This window comes from Gracilinanus agilis, chromosome 1 (assembly GCF_016433145.1).
Source record: "Gracilinanus agilis isolate LMUSP501 chromosome 1, AgileGrace, whole genome shotgun sequence".
NCBI classification, from domain to species: Eukaryota; Metazoa; Chordata; class Mammalia; order Didelphimorphia; family Didelphidae; genus Gracilinanus; species Gracilinanus agilis.
Window position 1 is genome coordinate 738,715,835 of NC_058130.1, and position 21,953 is coordinate 738,737,787.

At 44.2% G+C, this 21,953-nt stretch overlaps 2 protein-coding genes across 2 annotated transcripts in view; both read right to left on the reverse strand.

The window, feature by feature from the left end:
• The window catches only part of ZNF358 (zinc finger protein 358), an 18,296-nt gene extending 13,003 nt beyond the window's left edge, over positions 1 to 5,293 (reverse strand). The window contains exon 1 of the mRNA XM_044685383.1: positions 5,290 to 5,293. Coding sequence (XP_044541318.1) covers positions 5,290 to 5,293 — 4 coding nt within the window. The remainder of the gene's footprint in view (positions 1 to 5,289) is intronic.
• A 662-nt stretch (positions 5,294 to 5,955) lies between these two features.
• TEX45 (testis expressed 45) lies at positions 5,956 to 18,314 on the reverse strand. The gene is made up of 8 exons (XM_044658709.1): positions 17,768 to 18,314; positions 16,420 to 16,523; positions 16,224 to 16,324; positions 11,303 to 11,418; positions 10,928 to 11,068; positions 7,050 to 7,208; positions 6,699 to 6,784; positions 5,956 to 6,144 (listed from the first exon to the last, which is right to left on the reverse strand). Exons 1-8 carry the CDS (start codon positions 18,312 to 18,314, stop codon positions 5,956 to 5,958), a joined length of 1,443 nt encoding a protein of 480 aa, XP_044514644.1.
• Between the last annotated feature and the right edge of the window lie 3,639 nt (positions 18,315 to 21,953).

Here is a 21,953-nt window from a genome sequence, read left to right on the forward strand (position 1 = left end):
CAATTCCCCCCCCCCCCCCCCCCCCGGCAGCGGAACTCGCTCCTCCCGCTTCTCCTTCCCTGTGGCCCTCCCAGACTCCTAATGCCCCCTGATTCCGCCCTCCCCACTCCCCACTCCCTAGCTCTGGTGCCAAGTGCCGAGCCCATGCCATCCACAAGGTGCATGTCAGCAAGGCCAACAGCTAACAGATTGGCGGCAGAGGACCTGGGTTCAAATTCTGAGCCGTTACTACTTATGTAGCAGCTAGATGATGACAAAGGGTCCTATGAGACTGTCTCCACTGAACCTTGCCACCAGGAAACTCAGTGTGAAGACAATAACTCAGAGCAATTGAGTTAGAGGCCTATGGCTCCAGCCCCTCCCCCCCTCCCTGTCCCCGGCCCCAACCTAGTGGAAATCCAATCTGCTCCATGCTCCCTGTCTCCCCTAACTGACATTTTCTCTCTCTAACAGTGTTCTGCCACTCCCTTGATCTGCTCCTTCTACCTGGAATGCCTTGGGACAGACCCCCTTGGTCCCTTCCTTCCCCTTCTTGGTCCACTGAAGTTACATTTCCTCCTGCAGAACTCAAAGCTCCAACTGTGCAGAAATAAGCACGGAGTTCCTTCTTAGCTCCTTTAGAGAACCCACGAAACACCTAAAATATAAATTAGCCCTAAAAACCTATATAGGCCCCTTCTGCTTTCATAGTGACTGTGTCCACGTACCAAAATGGGATACTGAGTCACATGGCTTTAGACCTTCCATTCCATAGTTTTCAGTCACAACCAGCTCTTCCTGACCCCACTTGGGGTTTTCTTGGCAAAGATACTGGAGTAGTTGGTCGTTTCCTTTTCCTGCCCATTTTACAGATTAGGAAACTGAGGCAAGCCAGGTTAAGTGACTTATCCAAGGTCACACAGCATCTGAAGCCAGATTTAACTCGGGAAAAGGAGTCTTCCTGCCTCCAGTTCTGACACTAACCCACTACACCACACTGTTAGGCCTTCACTGTTGGTGTAGTAAATGGGCACTCTTTAGGTTGGATTAGTACTCGAGTCTTCCTGATTCTAAGTTCAATAAAAATATATCACAACATCACACACACAAAAAAATTAGCAATCCTAACAGAGGGAAGAGGGAAGAACACACTAGCGACATAGGACTCTTAGGACTCAAGGATAATTTAAAGAAAAGCATAATTTCATAAGAAACTGAATCACCTTGCCTCAGGGGAATCATGTTGAGTAAACCAAAGCAAGAAGACCACAATGAAGAGTTGAAGTTTGGTGAACCAATATCTGTTGAAGAAGCTGGAGTAAAAGAATTTTGTAGAGAACTTAAGATCTTTCAAAACCAAGCCAGCATGAAGGTGGTCTCAGGGGGAGGGTGGTGCAAAATATTTTGGATAATATATTTGGGGACTAAGAAATGAAAGCCTTGTACATTACTCAGAAGCCTCACACATACTTGCTTGAAGGAATAAGTAGAAAGGTTCTTTTTGTTGTTTAGTCATGTCTATCTCTTTGTGACCCCATTTGGGGTTTTCTTGGCAAAGATACTGGAGTAGTTTGCCATTTCCTTTTCCAGATTATTTGACAAATGAAGAAACTGAGGCAAAAAGGATTAAGTGATTTTCTCAGGCTCAGACAGTATAAGCTTCCTATTCAGTGTGCCAAAGAGTGAATGATGCAGTAGTTAAAGCACCAGTAAATATGTGAGGCCAGATTTGAACTCAAGAAGATGAATCTTCCAGGCTTAAGGCCCAGCAAAGAAAGGGCCCAGATATGGAGAATACACTACACCACCACCAAAAAAAAAAAAAAAAGCAATCCTAAAAGACCTTGCTAATGATACAGTTGTTTAAGAATTGAGTGTCTGGGTGTATCAATAGAACATTACTACCAGGATAATTGTGGAAAAGACCTTTAAACTCCCAGCTTCAGTTTCCTCACATGTAAAATGAGGAAGTTGAACTAGATGGCCTGCAAGACCTCTTCCAAATAAAAATCTATAATTTGTGAGAGCAGAGATAAAAATTAAAATCAAATTACAATAACATTGAAAAAGTTCCATTATAACAGCTTCAAACTGAACTATTCAAATGAGCTGCTGACTGAAAAGAAAAAAAATGGGTGAAATAAAAGATTTTGATTTTAATTATGGATATTTCTTTTAAAAGTTTTAATAAAAAATATAGTTTAACCAATGTAAATCAATGACCACAACAAGGAGGCCAAAGAGGCTAGAAACTAGAGTACAAACTCATTAGCAAAACATTCATTTATTCGTTGGTAGTTACATTAAAACTCCCTGGTGTCTCCCTCCTTTCCTCCCCTCCACATAGTAGAGAAGACATCTGATCAAAAAATATATATAAATTATGTCTTTTGTGTTTCAGTTTATGAGTTTTTTCTCTGGAAGTGTGCATTCATAAGTTATTCTGCAGACATTAATTCTATAGTTGCAGATAATGTTGTCTTGGTTCTCTTTTTCTTTTCATAATATCATGTAGGTCTTTCCATTTTTTTAAATTAACCTGTTAATTTCTCACAATGAAGTAGTATGCTATCACAATAATATACTACAAACTTGTGGCACAATCAGTTGACAGACATGAAGCCGTTTTTTAAAATGCACAGAACAGAAGGAAACAAGGACAAGCAGAATATATTCGAAAGTTGCATAGTGAAGTTATTATATACTTAAAAAGCAAGCTCTCCTAAAAAAGATTTGCAATTTCCTGTTCAATCCCTTTTCTCTGCTCTACTTTGTATGGGGAAATAATTTTACTTGGTGTTTGTTAAATTCAGATTTTTAAGAAATTGTGGGGGGGGGCTGTCTTTTGTTTAGTTAGGTTGAGGAGTTTTTGTTTTTTAAGATTCAGTATGGACTAATGGATAGAGAGAGCTGGATCTGACTGAATCCTGACAAATACATACTGGCCAATTGACTTAATCCCTCGGGGTCCTTGACAATTCTATAAGTAAGTTGTCTAACAGTTACCAACCTGCATGGGTGGAGGGAATTTCCACACTGAAGGTCTCCCAAACCAATGCCATTGCAAGTCTAGAATAGCAAAAAGAAAAAAGAAAAAGCCTGCACCTGATTCCCTATAAGTCTCTAAAAAGAAATGGAAATGGCACATAAGAAAACTGTCAGGAAGTCAAATCTACAAGTATTTTTTAGTGCCTTCTTACTAGGGGCCAGACAGTGGACTAGAAAAGCTAACTGGACTTGCCTACATACATAGAAAGTATCTGTGCTGCAGGCAATTTGAAAAGAACTCGAGGGATCACATTTCAAGATATCTCAAAGACCAAGCGAGTCCAAAAGAATGGGAGGAAAATTCCAGATGGTATTAAAATGCAAAAATCCATCAGGAGCTGCTAAACCATATGTCCACTTTCTCATCTCTAAAATCTTTGTAAGACTGCTCTGCACACATTATCAACAGTTTCCTTGATTAAAAAGATGAGAAGCAAACAGGCAGGCTCTTGCAGTTTTCTTCAGGCGATCACATCTTCATAGTTAAACCCTTGATTAGCAGGTATAAAAAAAAAAAAACTACAAGCTCCCACTGTGATTGTTAGTTGAAGTCAGAAAAGCATCAGATTGGGCTGAGATTAATGAGGGCCTGAGAGCTATCCTTCACCAAGGTGCAACCATAGAGATGACTTTGCTACATGGTCCTCTGATTCCTGATGTAATAATAGGTAATATTTATATAGCTCTTATTATGTGCCAGACACTGTGCTAAGTGCTTTGCAAATGTTCCCTCATTTGAGCTTCAAAACCTGGGAGATAGGTGATACTGTCCCTATTTTACAGATGAGGAAACTGAGGCAAAAGTGATAAAGGGACTTTCCCAGGGTCACCCAGCTAGTCTGAGGCTGGCTGGATTTACACACAAGTCTTCCTGACTCCAGGCCTGGTCCTCTACCCATTTCACCTCCTAGCTGCCCCTATTAAGCCAGACACAAAATGGGGAAACATACACTTATCCAGGATGTTTGCCAGTCATAGAGAATGTCCTACACCGAATCCAAATAGAAGAGGGATCCTCCAGAGAGAGGGAGATTCTCAAGCTGTTTCATCATGAAGATTACATGTCCCCGATGGCACTGGGCCTTCTCCATGATTCCAAGGCTACTCTAAAGGGATCAGCCAAGGGGGCAGCTGGGTGGCTCAGTGAATTGAGAACCAGGCCTAGAGATGAGAGGTCCTGCGTTCAAATCTGGCCTCAGACACTTCCCAGCTGTGTGACCCTGGGCAAGTCACTTAACCCCCATTGCCTAGCCCTTACCACTCTTCTGCCTTGGAGCCAATACACAGTATTGACTGAAAGATGGAAGGTGAGGGTTTTTTTTTTTAAATAAATTAAAATTAAAATTAAAAAAAGGATCAATACTGTATATGGGTTCCAAGGCAGAAGGAATGGTAAGGGCTAGGCAATGGGAGTTAACTAACTTGCCCAGGACCACACAGTTGAGAGGCCAGATTTGAGCCCAGGATTTACCTATCTCTAGACTTGGCTCTCCATCCACTGAGCCATCCAGCTGCCCTCCAATAGGATGGTCTTGTAATGAGATCAAGAAATGACAGGCGGTCCTGTTATTGCACTAATATCCACAGAATGTTGAGACACAGAAGAAAGTCTCCAGCACATTGGGTAGATGCTTTATGAAGAATATAGAGAAGAACACTGACAAGATTGCCTCGATGGGCTGCAAGCTGCACTAGCTGAGAAAATGTGAATACCAATGAGATCACATATTTACTGAAGTGTGTTCTGAAGGCCCTCTAGCTCTGAAATCCTGTGTCCTAAGAGTCCTCCCAGGTCTGCCATTCTGGGCTCTAAGAACCCTCCCAACCCTGACATTTGGGTTCTAAGGGCCCTCTGGCTCTGACATCCTGTATCCTAAGATTCCTCACAGCCCTGACCTTCTGCATCCCAAGGGCCCTCCCAGCCCTGGCCTTCTGGGTTCTAGGAGTCCTCCTAGCTCTGACCTCCTAGCTCTGACCTCCTAGCTCTGACTTCCTAGAGTCTTCCTAGCTCTGGGTTCTAGGAGTCCTCCTAGCTCTGACCTTCTGGTTCTAAGGGTCCTCCCAACTCTGACAGTGTTCTAAGGACCTTCCTGGCTCCAGCGTACTGAGGTCTACAGTAATTTAGCATCAGCACTCGAGGCTCCAAATACTGCCTTGACTTTGCTGCCCTGTTGTCTCCCCAGTCAATCCACGGGCTCCTCGGGGATGTGCCTTCTCCATCTCCCCTATAGCCCAGCCTAGGACAAGGGAGCCCATCCTCACTCATATTAGCGTCACAGTGGCTCTGCCAGCACTCAGAGGTCTCTGGGTCAGGGACGATCTCTTCCACAGCCTTTTCTCAGCTCTTAGTCATTTCTTCCTTATTTGGTGTCAGAATTTGCCTCCCCGTGTCTTCCCCCAGCGCTCCTGTTTCATCCCCCCCAGAAAAGCCAAACGAGGCTTCTCCTCCTTCCACCAACCCAACCTTTCAGCGCCTTGAAGGCCGATCTCACGTCCCCTCTCGGCCCTCTCAATCCATCCCAGTTTCCTTCAACGTCTCCCCATAGAACGCGTCCCCTCCCCGTTCCAGTCTTCTCTCTTGGGACCCCACTCCGGTTTATCAATGTTCTTCCTCAAAGGCGAGCCATGCCGGCACGTGGCCGCGGTGTCCCGTGCTCACCGAAATCCCTGGCAGCCTTTCCACGGGTATGGGGGCCGGAGGAGAGCCGCTGGTCCCACGTCAAGCATCCTTCCCAGGAAGCGAGACGAGCGGTTTGCAGGAAGGAGTCCCCAAGGCCGCCCTTTCCTCTGCCACTAACAATATACTCAGGTCACAACTTTTAAAGTTAGAGAAAACCTTGTTGTCCTTTTGCTCTAAAATCAGAGAAACAGATCGAGTCTGGGCAGGCGTCTGCGGTGCTGGCGGGCCTGGAGCCCGCGTGGCCCTCCTCAACAGGGGACCACCACCTGCTTGCCCGACCAGCGCTTCCCGTGAATACCTATAGGCACGTGGCTCACTTGCCCTTGGTTGCCTTCGGGCAGGAGCAGTGGACCCATATATTTGTACGGGTAGTTATCCTTGTATTCGGTAGAAAATTGATGGGCTCCTTCAGGAGGCAGGATGTGGGCATATTTAACCTAAGGAGACACAAAAAGACCCCTGGATGAGGTCAAGGATTCCCCATCCATCCCCCCACTCTTTTCCTCTGTCCCCATATCTAGGCACAAGCCCTGGCGGTCTCCAGCCTCAGCCGTGGCTGCTGTGAACTCTGTCCAGGGCAGGGCTGAAGAGTAAAGAATGTGAATGTGAATGAAGAAGAGGAAAAGAAAGCCTGATGAGCCCACCTAAGAGATATAGATTTGAGGAAATTGCTAAACGAGATTTCCCTGGGGGCAGCTGGGTAGCTCAGTGGATGGAGAGCCAGGCCTAGAGCTGGGAGGTCCTAGGTTCAAATCCGGCCTCAGACACTTCCCAGCTGTGTGACCCTGGGCAAGTCACTTGACCCCCATTGCCCACCCTTACCACTCTTCCACCAAAGAGCCAATACACAGAAGTTAAGGGTTTAAAAAAAAAAAAGAGAGATTTCCCTGAGTAGGGACGAAGGAACAGGAGGGTTTGGGGACAATGGGGAGAGTGACCCTCTAGGCCTCCCTCCCTCCCTCTCCCCAAGGCCCTGAGAGCCTGTTGTTACCCTCTGCTTTATCTCCTCAGACACTGGATTCTTCTGGACCGAATGGGGTCCCATCTTTGGTAGCGCGGTTGTCATAAAATGCATCTCTGTTGGGCAAGAGCTAAGGGTGAGAAGGGGGCTCGAAAGCCTGGAGGCAGGAGACCGACCTGGGGTCACAAGAGGCCGGTCAGCCTACATCTCCAAGCCCCAAGGCAAGATTTGTCCATAAAAACCCAACCTCCCAGGAATCCAGAAGAGACCCTAGAATGAATGAGCAAGAACATTCAGCCCCCCTCCATCCCACTGGGCCCTTTGTCGCAGCTGGCAGGAGAGTCGGGGCCCCAGAAGGTCCCCTAGGTTCTATGGCCTCACCGTCTGAACCCATTTTGATGTGGCTCTTGAAGAGGGAAGAATCCACCTTGGGCACACTTGGTGTTCTTGGGGATTTGAAACATTTCTGGTACACGGTGGACATAAAACCGGGCGCCTTTTTTTCCTCCCCAAAGATCACACGACTTGGCCGTGCAGTGACTCTTGTCGTATTGAAATATTCAGGGTCTATCTAGGAGGGAGCAGAATGGAAAAATACAGAGGTGTTGAGGAGAGCACAAAGAGACTGGCCTAGCTGGAATATGGGGCACATTTTAGGAAGCCACAAGAAAAAAAGTCACAGTCAAAGGAAGATCTTGAATGCCAGGATAACCATTTCAGGAAGTAAATAGCTGGCTAAGAAAATGGTACTTGAGGAGAGCAGCAAGGTGACTCAGTGAGTAGAGTGCCAGGCCTACAGATGGGAGGTCCTGGGTTCAAATCCAAACTCAGATACTTCCCAGCTGTATGACCCTGGGCAAGTCACTTAACCCCCGTGGCCTAGCCCTTACCGCTCTTCTGCCTTAGAACCAAAACACAGTATTTATTCTAAGACAGAAGGGAAGGGTTAAAAAAAAAAAAGAAGAAGAAGAACAACCTATTATGGGGGTAAGTAAGTGGACACTTCCTAGCAATGTGATCTTGGGCAAGTCATTTAGCTCCAATTGCCTAGCCCTTACTGTTCTTCTGCCTTGGAATTAATACTTAGTATTGATTCCAAGACAGAAAGTAAGGATTTTTTTTTAAGAGTCTACTATGTGCCAGGTACTGTGCTAAGGGAGGAAAACAAAAAGAAAAAGAAGAAAAAGAAAAAGAAAAACAATCTCTATCCTCAAGTAGCTTAAAATGCAATGGGAGAAGACAACACACAAAAGAAAACTGAAAAGAGGGTTCATACAGGAAATATAGGTACCTAACCTATGGACGTACTAAAGAAGTAAAAAAAAAAAAAATACTCTTTTGGGAAATGAAGAAATAGGACACATCAACCCATTCCTTTGCAGAGATGGAGGGAGAGAAGTCACTTCCTGCCTGCAGAAGATTTTTTTGTATTTATTGTCTGACTTGCTGAATTTTTTTCCCATGTTACTCTTTCATTTTTTACTTTTATTTATATTAATGTTTTATTCTAGGTTATATTTACATTTATTTGTTTTTCAATTTTAATATTTCTATTTATCTTTTAATCTTTTGTTATAAAAGATGACTTTAAGGAGAGGGGAGGGATATAAGGGGAAATCTAGTAATGGAAGATATCAATAAGGATCCATTTTTTTTTAAAGATCCAGAAATAAAAAACTACCCATATGTATCTGTCAATCCAGATACCTAAAAATGGAGCAGGTACAATCTAGAAAAGAAAAAAAGGGGAAAAATAGCAATATCAAGGATGAGAATTGCACAAGAGAACTATGATAGTTATCTAAGAGGGTGCCCAGTAATAAAATTACGTAAGGTCTAAAAACAGTATGATAGAATAGAAAGAATGCTGACCTCAAGAAAATCATTTAACTTCCCCTGAGCCTCAGCCTTCAAAGGAGATCATTGAAGTAGACCTAGAGGCTCCCAAATTCAAATCCTGCTTAAGGATTTACTTACTAGCTTTGTGACCCTGGATAAGTCACTTCACCCTTATCTGCCTCAATTTCCTCATCTAAAAAACGGGGATTATAATAGCACCTGCCTTTTCTCAGGGTTGTTGCAAGGATCAAAGGAGGTAACATTTGTAAAACACTTTATAGACTTGAAAACTCTAGATAAATATTAGGTATAATTGTAATGCTGTGGGTTATCTCCCTCCTCCCATTCCCCTAGTGATCTACCACTAAGAACTCTGGGAATCAGAACCCAGCTGAATGCCCCTAAGGATGGCCCATTCTTGCTCCTCCTCAGACACAGAAACTGGATAAGGAAGGATTCTTCTCTCTCCCCAAGGCTCTGGCCAGGATCTTTCCCCAGATGCCAAGATCAGAAGTTATATTTAGGGTGCTTGGAGAGATGAGAATGAAAATGAGCAGGTTGGCAGCCTCCTGATTCTCATCCTACCTACCTGACCACTCCTCCTCAATCTCCTTTGCTAGATTGTCTTCATGATCACATTTTCTAACTGGAGGTATCCTACAAGACTCTGTCCTTGAGCCCTCTAAGTTGCACTTTTGCCTTTTTCCATGAATTACTACATGAACTCCATTCCTTTCAGTGAATGCAGCAAGAGACCAACAGCAAGTCCTTGTGACCTTCATTTTTTGTCCCTCATTATTTTTTACACTTGAGAAGTGTTTTTAATAAAGATTGTCCTCAATCAACTTGATTCCATCTTAAAAACAAAATAAAAGTTGGTGATCTTGTCAGCTCCCATGGATTTCATCACAAATCTCTAAGGCTGATGATTCTCAGATCTACCTATCCTTCCTCAAAGTCTCTGTGGATCTCCAGTCTAGCATCTCCAACTGCCATCTAGAAATCATGAACAGAAAGTCTAATGGACATCTTAAATCCGAATAGAATTCATTATCTTTCCCTCTAAACCCTCCTCCCACCATCACCTTCCCTAATACCTTCAAAGGTACCACTCCCAGACCCTCAGGTTCACAACCTGGGAGTTGTCCCAGCTTCCTCAATATCCCACCAGATCCCAGATTCCCACCTCAGCCAAATCCAAGACCTTTTAATTCCATCTTTATCTCTTGAAAATTCCACCTTGATATCTCTTGAAAATAACTTCTTCTCTCTTTTGAGGCTGCCTAAACATTTGTCCAGACCCCTCCTCACCTCACACCCGATGATTAAAATAGTCTGCCTGCCTCAAGTCTTTATCCATTCAAATTCATCCTCCATTGGGCCATTAAAATGGTCTTCCTTTTTTTTTTTTTTAAAACCCTTACCTTCCGTCTTGGAGACAATTCTGTGTATTGGCTCCAAGGCAGAAGAGTGGTAAGGGTAGGCAATGGGGGTCAAGTGACTTGCCCAGGGTCACAAAGCTGGGAAGTGTCTGAGGCCAGATTTGAACCTAGGACCTCCCATCTCTAGGACTGGCTTTCAATCCACTGAGCTACCCAGCTGCCCCCTAAAATGGTCTTCCTAAAGCTAAAGTCTGATCGTGTCAGTCACTCCCCTATTCAATAAATTCCCTGTTGTCTCTAGGATCAAATACAAAACCTCTGCCTTTCATAACTTTGCCTCTTCCTACCTTTCCAGTCTTCAGATACCTTACTTCCTGCCACATCCTCATCGATCCAGTGATACTATCCTTCTGGCTATTCAATGAACAAGACACTCCATCTCCCAGTTCTGGACATTTTCTCTGGCTGTTCCCCATCCCTGGAATGTTCTCCCTCTTCTACTCCAACTACCAGCCTCCCTGATTCCCTTTAAATCCCAATTAGAATCCCACTTTCTATAGGAAGCCTTCCCCAATGCCTCTTAATTCTAGTGTCTCCCCCTATTAATCGTTTCCTATTTATCCTATATATTTGCTTGCATGTGGTCTCCCCCATTAGACTATAAGCTCCTTGTGGGCAAGGACTGTCTTTTGTCTCTTTTTGCATCCCCAGCACTTAGCACAGTGCCTGGCACGTAGTAGATGATTAATAAATGTTTATTGACTGGTTAATTGTGCAACGGATAGAGCCCTGGTTTGGGAATGTAGAGGCCAGTGTTGTTCTTCTTCTATCTTTGCCGCTTTATGACCTCGGACCAGTCTCCCCTCTCTCAGCCTCCGTTTCCTTATCTGTAACAAAAGGGGAAAAGTGATCCCTGCCCTGCTCCTTTCTCCCCCCACCCCCATGTAACCAGATATACACTTAGAAGATGGTTAGGAAGGTGCCTTGAAAAGTAGAGATTGTGAACCCTATTAGTTTCCATTGTTAAGAGAACGAGACCCCCAGTGAGGGTGCAGGGACTGACCGGGGTATAGATGGAATGGGTTGTGGTATAGTTGTTTCTCTCGTGGCCTCTTTCAGGGTCTGTGTCCCCTGGCATTATTAATGAATCTGGATATCCTTTCCCTTTAATGATGTATTCTGTTGAGGGGAAACAGATAAAGGAGTCCACTCATGAGCCCCCGACCTGAAAACTCCACAACAGCTTCCCATAGTCCACCAGGGCTATCTTCCCCATCCTTTTCCATCCCTGCCTGTCACTTCCCCATCCCACTCCTCTCTCTATCCTGGTCCCAACTCCTAATTTTTTCTCCGTCCTGCCCACCTCTGGCCCTGCCTTGCCATAATCCTAGCCCGGATACTGCCTCCACTTACTAGGTGTATCTGGGAAATTCAGGTCCTTATACTCCCTGGGACAACCATAGAAACGGCCATCCCCAAGCTGGATGTTCACGCAGAAAACATTGGCTGCAGCATTGTTCTTATTATACCTGCCAAAGAGAGACAGAGGGAGAAAAGAGAGGTAGAGTTGGGCAGTAGGTAGAGAGGGGCAGTAATAGAAACAGGATCCTCCTACCCTGAAATCTTGTATGTCTCACCAGTTAAACATAAAGTGCCAAACCTGTAGTTTCAGCATTAGGCAAGCATGAATTGCAGAACTGCATCATTGATCACTGGGTGCCTATTGTGTACCATCAATCACCTGCACTGGATCTGTAACATTCTATACTGGGCATCAGCTTTGTGTCTGCTCTACATTATTAATTACTCATATTGCTCTTTTGTCTCTACATTATTACCTATAGTGGTCATTTACTGGGTTGTATCTCTTTCCTACATTCCAGAAGGGTAGGGAGACATCTCTTGATCCACACCCAGGGTTGCTGCCCTACACTTGGGATTGTGACTTCAATCCTGGGGCTGCTATTATCTATCTATTAGCTATTATTAGCTATTATCTATCGGGCTACTCCATCACCCAAAGAGCTGCTACTCCATCAGCTCCAGAACTGCTACTCCACACCTGGAGAGCTGCTATATCATCAGCTCCAGAGAGGCTACTCCACTAGCCCCTGGGCTTATCAACATTGGCCCTAAGGCTACCCGATTAGCCCGTAGACTGTTCCACCAGTTATTAGGCTATTATATCACTTTAAACCTCTTCTTCAAATAAAATTATTTTCTTACTTCTGGATTGAAAGGAGTTTGAGTCTCCCATTCTTGGGATGAGACCCTGCTACAAACTTGGATGTGTTTTTTTTCCCACAACAGGAGGAGAAAGTTTTCTGAACTAGGCAAGAGAAGCACCTGAGTCTCTTCTGGAGTATAATGTCCCTCTAGGTACCTATTGGCCCAATTCACTCCCCAAGAGATCCACACCCTCAACTTGGAGAGAACTGAAGTCAGGAAGACTTGGAGTTCAAATCACATGTTAGACATTTACTGGCTATGTGACTCTAGGCAAGTCCTTACCTGTAAACTAATGACTTGTCCTCTAAGTTCCCTTCTAATTATCAATTTATGATTTTATTATCTATCCTATCTTATGTGCTATCTCCAGTCCCTCACCTCTATTGTCCTATCCCTGCTCATCTCTTTGCAGCCTTAGCTTGGATCACTCCCCACCCGCATCACTTCCTCCATCCCTATTCATGTGCTGTTAAATGGAGCTGGAAGAAGTCAGGCAGCCATGGTAACTGGATGATATATCATCAGATCATGTTCACTAACCTCAACTAGGCCTTCACTGCAGCAAGGTAGGCTTTTTTATCCCTCTTAAACTGATTTCCTGTCTCACTCCCCACAGAAACTATTCTAAACCTTATTTTCACTCCCCAAACCCTCCACATTACCCCTTTCCCCTTCTCTGAGCTGAGGACCTTGCTTCTTACTTTATAGGGGAAAAAATGAGGCCATTCAACACAAGCTCTCTCTTCTCTCCTCTTTACCTCAAAACCCTTTGACATTATTTCCTATTCTCTCCTCCTTGCTCTCATCCCCTTTTATCTTCTCCAGTAAATTGTAACTTCAGTATTTTCTCTCTCTCTCTCTCTCTCTCTCTCTCTCTCTCTCTCTCTCTCTCTCTCTCTCTCTCTCTCACACACACACACACACACAGACACAGACACACACACACACACACACACACACACACACACACACTCCTGTATCTATAACCTCTCATGGTCTACAAGTTGCTTCCCTCCTGACTCCAAATGTGCCCAAATTTTTCCAATTTTTAAAAAACCTTCCCTGGAATCTGCCTTCCCTTCATAATATTATCTTATATCTGTCTTCCATTTCTTAGTCAAACTCCTTGGAAAAACTGTTTACACTCATAGCTTCTACTTCCTCTCCTTTTATTCCATTTTAATTATTTTTTATCAACATAATTTTCATTTTCCTTTTTTCTTTTAAAATCTATTTAGATATTTTGCAAGCATTTATTATCTCTTCCTCCCACAGTCACTTGCCCCCAATTGAACAACAAAAATAAAAAGAAAACCTTCATAACAAATATGTACAATCCACCGAAATACATTCTCACATTGGCTATGTTCAAAAATGTATGTCTCATTATTCACTTTAAGTCATCACTATGGCAGAAAACAGTGTCATCTTGCTCATTCCCAATCCTTTTTTTTTTGCTATCTGACTTCTGTCTCCATCACCCAACTGAAACTGCTTTCATCAAAGTTACCAATAACCTCTCTAATGCCAACTCTGATGGCTTTTTTTTTTCATTACTCATGCTTCTCTACCTTTCTACTGTTTTTGGTTCTGTTTGACTACTTCTTTTCCCTGGAGACTCCTCTTCTCTACTAATTTTTGCGACACTGCTCTCTCTTGGTTTTCCTCCCATCTGACTTCTCACTCTCCTTTCTTGGCTCATTATCCATATCCTTTCTCTTAACTGTGGACATCTTCCCAGGACTCTTCCTTAACCCCTCTTTTCCATACTCTTTCTTTAGGTAACCTCACCAGCTCCCATGAGTTTAATTATCATCTTTATGCAAATAACTCCCAAATCCATACATCCAGCCCTGGCTTCTCTTCCGAGTTTTAGTCCTCCATCACAAATTGCTTATTGGATATCCCAAACTCAATACATCCAGATCTGAATTCATTATCTTTCTCTGAAAACACTCTTCTTTTCCAAGCTTCTCTCTATTTCTGTTGAAGGTCCTTCCAGTCTCCCAAGTTAATAATTTTGACGTTTTCCTAGACTTTCCTCTCTTTCACTCACCATATTCAAGCAGTTGCCCAACCTTGTTGGTTTTTTCTACATAACCTGCCTACATCTCTCTTCTCCAACCCCTTCTCTCTATTCATCTGAGCACTAGTTCAGATCCTTATCACCTTTCACCTCAATTTTTGCAACATCCTCTTCCTGATCTCTTCCTGAAAGCCTTCCACTTTGCCAGTGACTCTGTACACTAAAGCCAAAATGATTTTCCCTAAGAGAGATCTGACCCTATCATCCCCCTACTCGGTCAATTCTGGTGACTTCCTATTGCATCCTCTGTTCATATTATAGACTTCTTTATCTTTTAAAGTATTTTATAACCCCATCCCAATCTGTCTTTCCATCCTCCTTGAATATTATTCTCTCTCTCACCATCTGGGATCCAGCCAAGGATCTGGATCTTTGTTCTCTGTTCCTCTTAAAAGCTACTAAAGCTCTCTGTGCCTTTTACAAGTATCTCCTTCATTCCTAGAATGTACTTCCTCCTTACCTCTGGATTACAGGGTCCCTCTTCCTTGGAGATGCAAGTGCCCTACCTCTCAAGCTACCTTGTGTTTTCTTGGTAGTTTTTATTTTTTCTATATATACTTATATGTGTACTTCTTGACTCCTCCATTAAAATGTAAGCTCCTAGTGTGTAGGAATTATTTCATTCATTCTATTTCCATTTTAGCTTCTAGCACAAAGCTGGCCACATAGGAGACACATAATACATTTGTTGATTAACTGAGTGATAAACATTCCCCTCAAGAGCTTGGGGGAAATAACTCTGTGTGATGTGAGGGATGAAGAGCAAGAGGAGGAATAAGTAGTCTTATGGGGAAAACCAGGGGAGTTAACTTAAATATTATATGTGGGTTCAAAAGGGTGAGTAGGAGACAGGAATGGACAATAGGTGGGGACAATAGGAGAAAAAGAGAGAAGTGAAGGAAAAGGGGTAGGGGAGAAAGAAAGGAGATAGACGGAAAGAGGAAAGAAAAGGAGAGAAAAAGACAAGTGAGATGGAAAACAAATGGGCTGAGAGAAAGGGAAGGGAGGAAAGGAAAGAGAAGAAGGGAAGAAGGGAAGAAAGAACAAAAGAGGGGAGAGAAAAGAAAGGAGAGAGATAAGAAGAAAGGGATAGAGAGGAGGAACAAAAGGAAAAGAGGAAAAAAGAAGAGAAAGAGACAATAAAGTAATAAGGAAGAGGAATAAGCAGGAGAGGAAGGAAAAGGAGAGGAAAATAAAGAGTAAAGAGAAAGAAGAATGCCTAGTGAATTGGGGGTTGGGGGAGCTAGGTGGCTCAGTGGATTGAGAGCCAGGCCTAGAGATGGGAGGTCCTAGGTTCAAATCTGACCTCAGATACTTCCTAGCTGTGTGACCTTGGGGAAATTTTTTAATCCCCATAGCCTAGCATGAACTTCTGTCTTGGAACTAATAGGTGGTATTGACTGTAAAATGGAAGGCAAGGGTTTTAAAAAAAGAGTGATCTTGACACCCCTTGCCAAATATTTGTATATTTGAGGAGAGGGTCATATCTCTGCAGCTCTAGGATCCCTTCTGCCTCTGACAGCATAAGTTTATTTTTTTTTTTCATTTTCCCCTGTTTTTTTTCAGTTATGTGTAGAAACAATTTTTGACATTTTAAAATTCAGATTTTCTCTCTTTCTACCCACCCCACCCCCTGAGACAGTGAATAGTCTGACACATCGTATCTCTTACATGATATTAAAGTATATATTGTACCATACTTTCATTGAATACACATTTGTATATGATAGCGTAAGTTTGTAAAGGTGGAATTTCAAGCACTGGCTTGGGGTAGGAAGGGCCAGCAGCTTCCCAAGAGATGCCAAGGGACAGCTTCAAAAATATCAGGAAGAGATTTGGGGGGTGTGGAGGGGGCCACCTGCCCCGTTTGGAGCAATCTGGGATTCCCCAATGTAACCCTGCCATGCTGCTCCTGTAATGAGGGTTTGCAACATTGAAGCCTGAGTCTAAGTTGGCAAAACTCAAGCAGATTTTTGTCTCTAAATTTGGGGTTTCCACTCAACAGGGTCTTAGTCATACCTGCGCTCAGGTAAGTCCAGAACAGTATAGGAACTCTTCTGCTCTGAAAACTTTCTTCCTGCTTCCAGTCTAGGGTCTCCTAATGGCACGTGGGACACCACCTGCGGACAGACAGATGGTCAGTTGGAGAGATGGACGGACAGAGAAGGCCTGCTGCCTCCCCCTCATCACTGTACTCAGTGAGGCCAAGGTTTACCTTCTCACATATAATAGTGGGGGACGGTGATTTTCTCTGGAATGTGTTTTGATAGGTGGTAACTGGAAAAGGCTCCATTTCCCACTTCAGGGGAGAGGGTCCTCCTAGCAATAGTACAGGTGAAGGAGGGAAGGTGAGAACAGGGAGGAACAGAGATAGGCATCAGAGTAGGAAAAGATTTTTGAGGAGAGAAGTCCAGGAACTGAGGGACAAGGGATGTAGATTCAGGAAAAAAGTAGGAAGTTAGATCAAGATATGGAGAGGCAGAATCAGAGAGAGAGAAACAGGGACTTGAGAGCAAGAATTGATTGGGGTGGGGGGAGGTAGAGGAACAGATAAATAGAAAAGAAACAGAAATCAGGGGAGATGTGATGGTAAGGACTGACACACAGAATGAAAGCAATAGGAAGAAAAAAACCAGAAAGATAGAGAGATAGGGACAGGAAGAAGACAGAGACATAGAAAAGAGAGAAATTAGAGAAAAATAAGACGGAGAAAAAGGAGTACAGAGAAGGGAGGAGAGGAAAAGAAAGTCAGAGGGACAGAAATAGAAACAGAGGTACCAGGACAAGAGAAAAGAGGAAGACCAAGAGGAGGCACGGGGAATGAGAAAGACACATACATGTCTGTCGTCTTCCAAATCACAGCAAAACTAAGAGCAAAGGAGGATGGGATTATTAGCTTCATTTATAAACAAATGAAAACCCTTATTTTCTGTCTTAGTAAAGACTCCAAGACAGAAGGGCAAGAGCTAGGCAATGGGGGTTAAGTGACTTGCCCAGGGCATACAGCTAGGAAGTATCTGAGGCCACTTTTGAACCCAGGACCTCCCGTCTCCAAGCCTGGTTCCCTATCCACTGAACCACCCAGCTGCCCCTGCTTCATTTTTATAGACCAGAAGCCGCAGCCCTGACAAGGACCGGGACTCTTCGAAATTCACTGAGCGAGTCAGTCCCAGAGTTGAGCCCCAAATCCAGGTCTCCTGACTCCCAGACCATTGCAGGAGGTGCAGGTAGTGGGGTGTGAGGTCAGAGCGGGTAGATGAAACCCCCAACTTGGGTTCTGCTGAAGGCTGAGCCCCAATTCCCTACGTCCTTCTGCCTCAACTTTCCCCACTGCTGACAGAAAGCTGAGAAAAGGGTTTGTGGAAGTCAAGGACGGTCCGATCCCAAGAGAGAGGGAAGAACTTCAGCTTGACCACCCGTCGCCCTCTCCCGATCCCCGGGGGGAGCCGGGAGATGGAACAGAAAGAAGGCCACGGCAAAGGCAAGGCTGGGGCCCAAGGACCGCGGACAGGGCGAAAGGCCGAGGCGGGAGCTGGGGCAGAACCAGGGGGGCTCCCCCTCACCCAGGTGCAGACAAGGAGCTCGGACTGGGGCCGTCTGGGGCTGGGCCCCGAAGGCATACTGATTTTGCGTGGGAGGGATCCTCAGCTTGTCCCTGTCCCCCTGCGGGAAGCTGTCGGTCTCAAACTGCCGCAGTCTTTCCTTGGTGAAAGTATTGAAGTGCTCGGGGCCCGGGTGGGTAAACTTCTCTTGGCAGGTGGTCTGGAAGACCCTGATCCGGGGGTCGGCGTGCATTTTCAGGTTGCTTATTTGCATCTGGGATTTGCTGACTTTGGCAAAGCTGGCCACGTTGTGAACAGGAAAGGCCATTTGCGTTTCGCTTCGGATTTCTCGGATCTTGTCCAGGTCCTGGTGGAAGAGCCACTTGCTGGAAACTGGCCAAAAGGGGCAAGATGGACGGGCGCCCCAGTGGGCAGGAAAGGAACTGCTAGAAGTCTCTATGCACCCTTCCTGAATACGGGGTTCAGGCCCAATTTTGAAGTGGGAGGATTTGAGGAACTCAGTTCCGGTGAGGGGAGCAGGAAGGAGATTTGGGGGGCTGGCAGCCATCCTGCACTCACAGAAGGAGCCCGGGGGGGCAGTCGGGCCTTGAGTCAGCTTTCAGGGGCTGCCAATGGAAGGAGAGAACAAACGGTTGGCAATGGTGGACTTCATTTATTCATTTACTCACTCATTCATTTAATGAACATTTACTGTAGGGTTACCTCTTTAGTAGGGAGGAACCACATTTATATAGCTCTTACTACAGATTTCTTTTAGAGGCCCTTTTCCCTCTTTAGTTAGAATGGAAGCTCCTTGGAGAAATACAGAAGAAAAACAACTGCTTGAACACATGGGCTGATGGGGATATTATTGGAGATGTAGACACTAAACGATAACTCTAGTCCAACTATCAATAATATGGAATTAGGGCTTGATCAATGATACATGTAAAACTCAGTGGAGGGAGCAGCTGGGTAGCTCAGTGGATGGAGAGCCAGGCCTAGAGATGGAAGGTCCTGGGTTCAAATCTGATCTCAGACACTTCCCAGCTGTGTGACCCTGGGCAAGTCACTTGACCTCCATTGCCTAGCCCTTACCACTCTTCTCCCTTGGAGCCAATTTGGTTCCAAGTTGGAAGGTAAGGGCTTAAAAAAACAAAAGAAAATAAAACAAAAAACCCAGTGGAATTGTGTGTCGGCTATGGGGGGGTTAGAGGGGTTTGCGGGAGAGGGAAAGAACATGAAACATGTAACTATGGGAAAATATTCAAAATAAAAATTAAAAAAAAAAAATTGGAGGGGCAGCTGGGTAGCTCAGTGGATTGAGAGCCAGGCCTAGAGACGGGAGGTCCTAGGTTCAAATCCGGCCTCAGACACTTCCCAGCTGTGTGACCCTGGGTAAGTCACTTGACCCCCATTGCCCACCCTTACCACTCTTCCACCTAGGAGCCAATACACAGAAGTTAAGGGTTTTAAAAAAAAATGGAAGCTCCTTTAAGACAAGGCTCAGGCACCCATTTTTTGGAGCCAACACTATCCCATAATGGCTAAAGTCTTTCTTCCCAGACTGCTTTGTAATTAACTTCTTTGTCTCTTTTTTGCATTTGTTAGCCTTAGGTTTATGCTGTATGTATTTAGTCTCTTTCTTTCTATTTCTATTTGTAGACTCAGCTCTTAGCCCAGTTTTGTTTTGTTTTGTTTTAACCCTCACTTTCTACCTTAGAATCAATACTCTGTATTGGTTCCAAGGCGGAAGAACAGTAAGGTCTAGGCAAGGGGGAATTAAGTGACTTGCACAGGGTCACACAGCTAAGAAGTGTCTGAGGCTAGATTTGAACCTGGGACCCCTGGCTCTCAATTCACTGAGCTGCCCCCTCTTAGCCCAGTTTTAAAACAAAATAAATATCTGTTGACTGCTTGACTAAAGGCTTAGAGTGCAAACAGCTCTGGGGGAGATCTGATGGTTAGGTAAGACCTGGTTCCAGCCTTCAAAGAGCTTACAGTCTAGGGGGGAAATGATACCAGCTGCTGATCACTATAATACACAATAATATTTTATGGAAATATAAAATCCTGTGTTATACCTGAGGGAGACTCCAGGTCAATCCAGCCCAGCTTCCTTGCTGTCGTAGATTCTGAAGAAAAATGTAATTTAATTTCAAAAGTCTGGACTCAAATAGTATTATTACTAAACAGGACCAACATGGTCAAGGCCAGGGGTTGGCAATGTGTGGCTCTCGAGCCATATCTGGCTCTTTTGAGGGCCAGAGACGGCTCTTTCTGCAGGAGCCATAAAGTCCGTTTTTTTTCAGGTGCTATTACAGGAGCGGCACTGTGAGCACTGTACGGCTCTCACAAAATTACATTTTAAAAAATGTGGCGTTTATGGCTCTCACGGCCAAAAAGGTTGCCGACCCCTGGTCAAGGCCATAGCCAGGAAGAACAGCTTGAAGGGTCTTAGGAGTCTAAATTCCTAAAGTATCCCAACCTAGACCTTAGAGAAGCCCAGGAAAGTCTTACCTTGGAGTTTTGAAACTTGAGGTTAAAGGATTAGACTTTTTTGAATAACTGTTTGTTGAATTTACTTGAACTGAGTTAAAAAGAAGTCCGCTTTCACTGTCGATGGTTATGTCTGCATGTTGTTTCAGTTATATCCAATGTTTCTTAATAATTATTCTTGTTCTGTCATTTTTTCAATTGTGTCAAACTCCCCATGATCCCCTATTTAGTTTGATCTTTTGGGGGGTTTTTTTGGCCAAGATACTGGAGTGGTTTGCCATTTCTTTCTCCAGATCATTTGACAAATGAAGAAACCGAGGCAAACAGGGTAAGTGATTTGCCCAGGGTCACACAGCTAGCAAGTATCTGAGGTCAGATTTGAATTCGGGTCTTCCTGACTCCAAGTTCAGTGCTACTGCCTTTTCTTAGGGATCAGTAATCACCCACTGGGTGAGGAAATTTATCCTACCCAGGAGGCCCTGACCTCAAGTTCACAGGAGAGCCTAGAAGCAACTAATGCTACCCTGGCCCTAGAATCCTCTCTATGATATGCCTGACAAGTGGACATTTGGCCTCTGTCTCTTCCTTTAAGACAAGGCTCAGGCACCCATTTTTGGTGCCAACACTATCCTGAAACTGCTAAAGTCCTTTTTCCCAGACTACTCTGTAATTAATTTCTTTGTCTCTTTTTGCATTTGTTAGCTTTATGTTTATGCTGTATGTATTTGGGTATATATTGTTGTCTCCCCCGTTAGACTATAAAATCTTTGTAAGTAGGGACTGGGCCCCCCCCCCCCTTGACCAGTCACAGGACTTGTCACATAATAGACCTCAATAAATATTTGCTGATTGATTGAAGACTTCCTGTGGTCGGGCACATCGCTTCCTCCAGAGGAAGCCCATTCCATTTGGGGATGGTTATGTAGGGACATTCTGTCCATACATGGGGTGCCAAAAATTGTCCTGGGTCTAAAAACATCTGTGTATCACTAGATAGTAACTCCCACTATCTCATCAACTAAATTATTGTTATTTAGTCATTTCCAGTCGCGTTTGACTCTTTGTGATCCCATTTGGAATTTTCTTGGCAGAAATACTAGAATGGTTTGCTGCTCCCTCCTCCTGCTCATTTTTCAGATGAGGAAACTGAGGCAAAAAAGGTTAAGGTACTTTTCCAGGATCATCCATCTAGGAAGTGTCTGAGGCCAGATTTAAACTGGGAAAGAATCTTCTTGTCTCCAAGCCTGACACTCCATCCACTGTAGCATCTAGATTACCAGTCAGCTGAACTAGTCTTAAACATTTTGTGTTTGCAATGCAATGCCATTACTGGGTAATTTTTTTACCTCAAGCAAGGCTATAAAATTCTCTCAGCTCATCTAGCTACTATCCTAGTTTGATTTCTCTCATGGATTCTAACAACAATCTTCTAATGGTTATCTAGTCTCATCTCTTTCCACTGCTGTCCATCCTCCACACGGCTGCCAGAGTGATTTTTCCCAAACCATAGGTCTGCCCATGATGTCACCCCTCTAACTCAATAAATCCTAGTGGCTCACTATTTTCTCCAAAATGAAATATAAGGTTTTAGGAAGGAAGAAAGGAAGATGGAGAGGGAGAGGTAGAGGGAAGGAGAGAGAGGGAGAGAGGAGAAAAGAAGGAAGGAAGGAAGGAAGGAAGGAAGGAAGGAAGGAAGGAAGGAAGAAAG

Coding starts and splice junctions, on each gene's coding strand:
- TEX45 (XM_044658709.1), bottom strand. CDS start 18,314: ATGGCTGCCAGCCCCCCAAATCTCCTTCCTGCTCCCCTCACCGGAACT. Junction 16,524..17,767: donor AGCTCCTTGTCTGCACCTGG/GTGAGGGGGAGC, acceptor TACTATTGCTAG/GAGGACCCTCTCCCCTGAAG. Junction 6,785..7,049: donor CATCAAAATGGGTTCAGACG/GTGAGGCCATAG, acceptor CTTGCCCAACAG/AGATGCATTTTATGACAACC.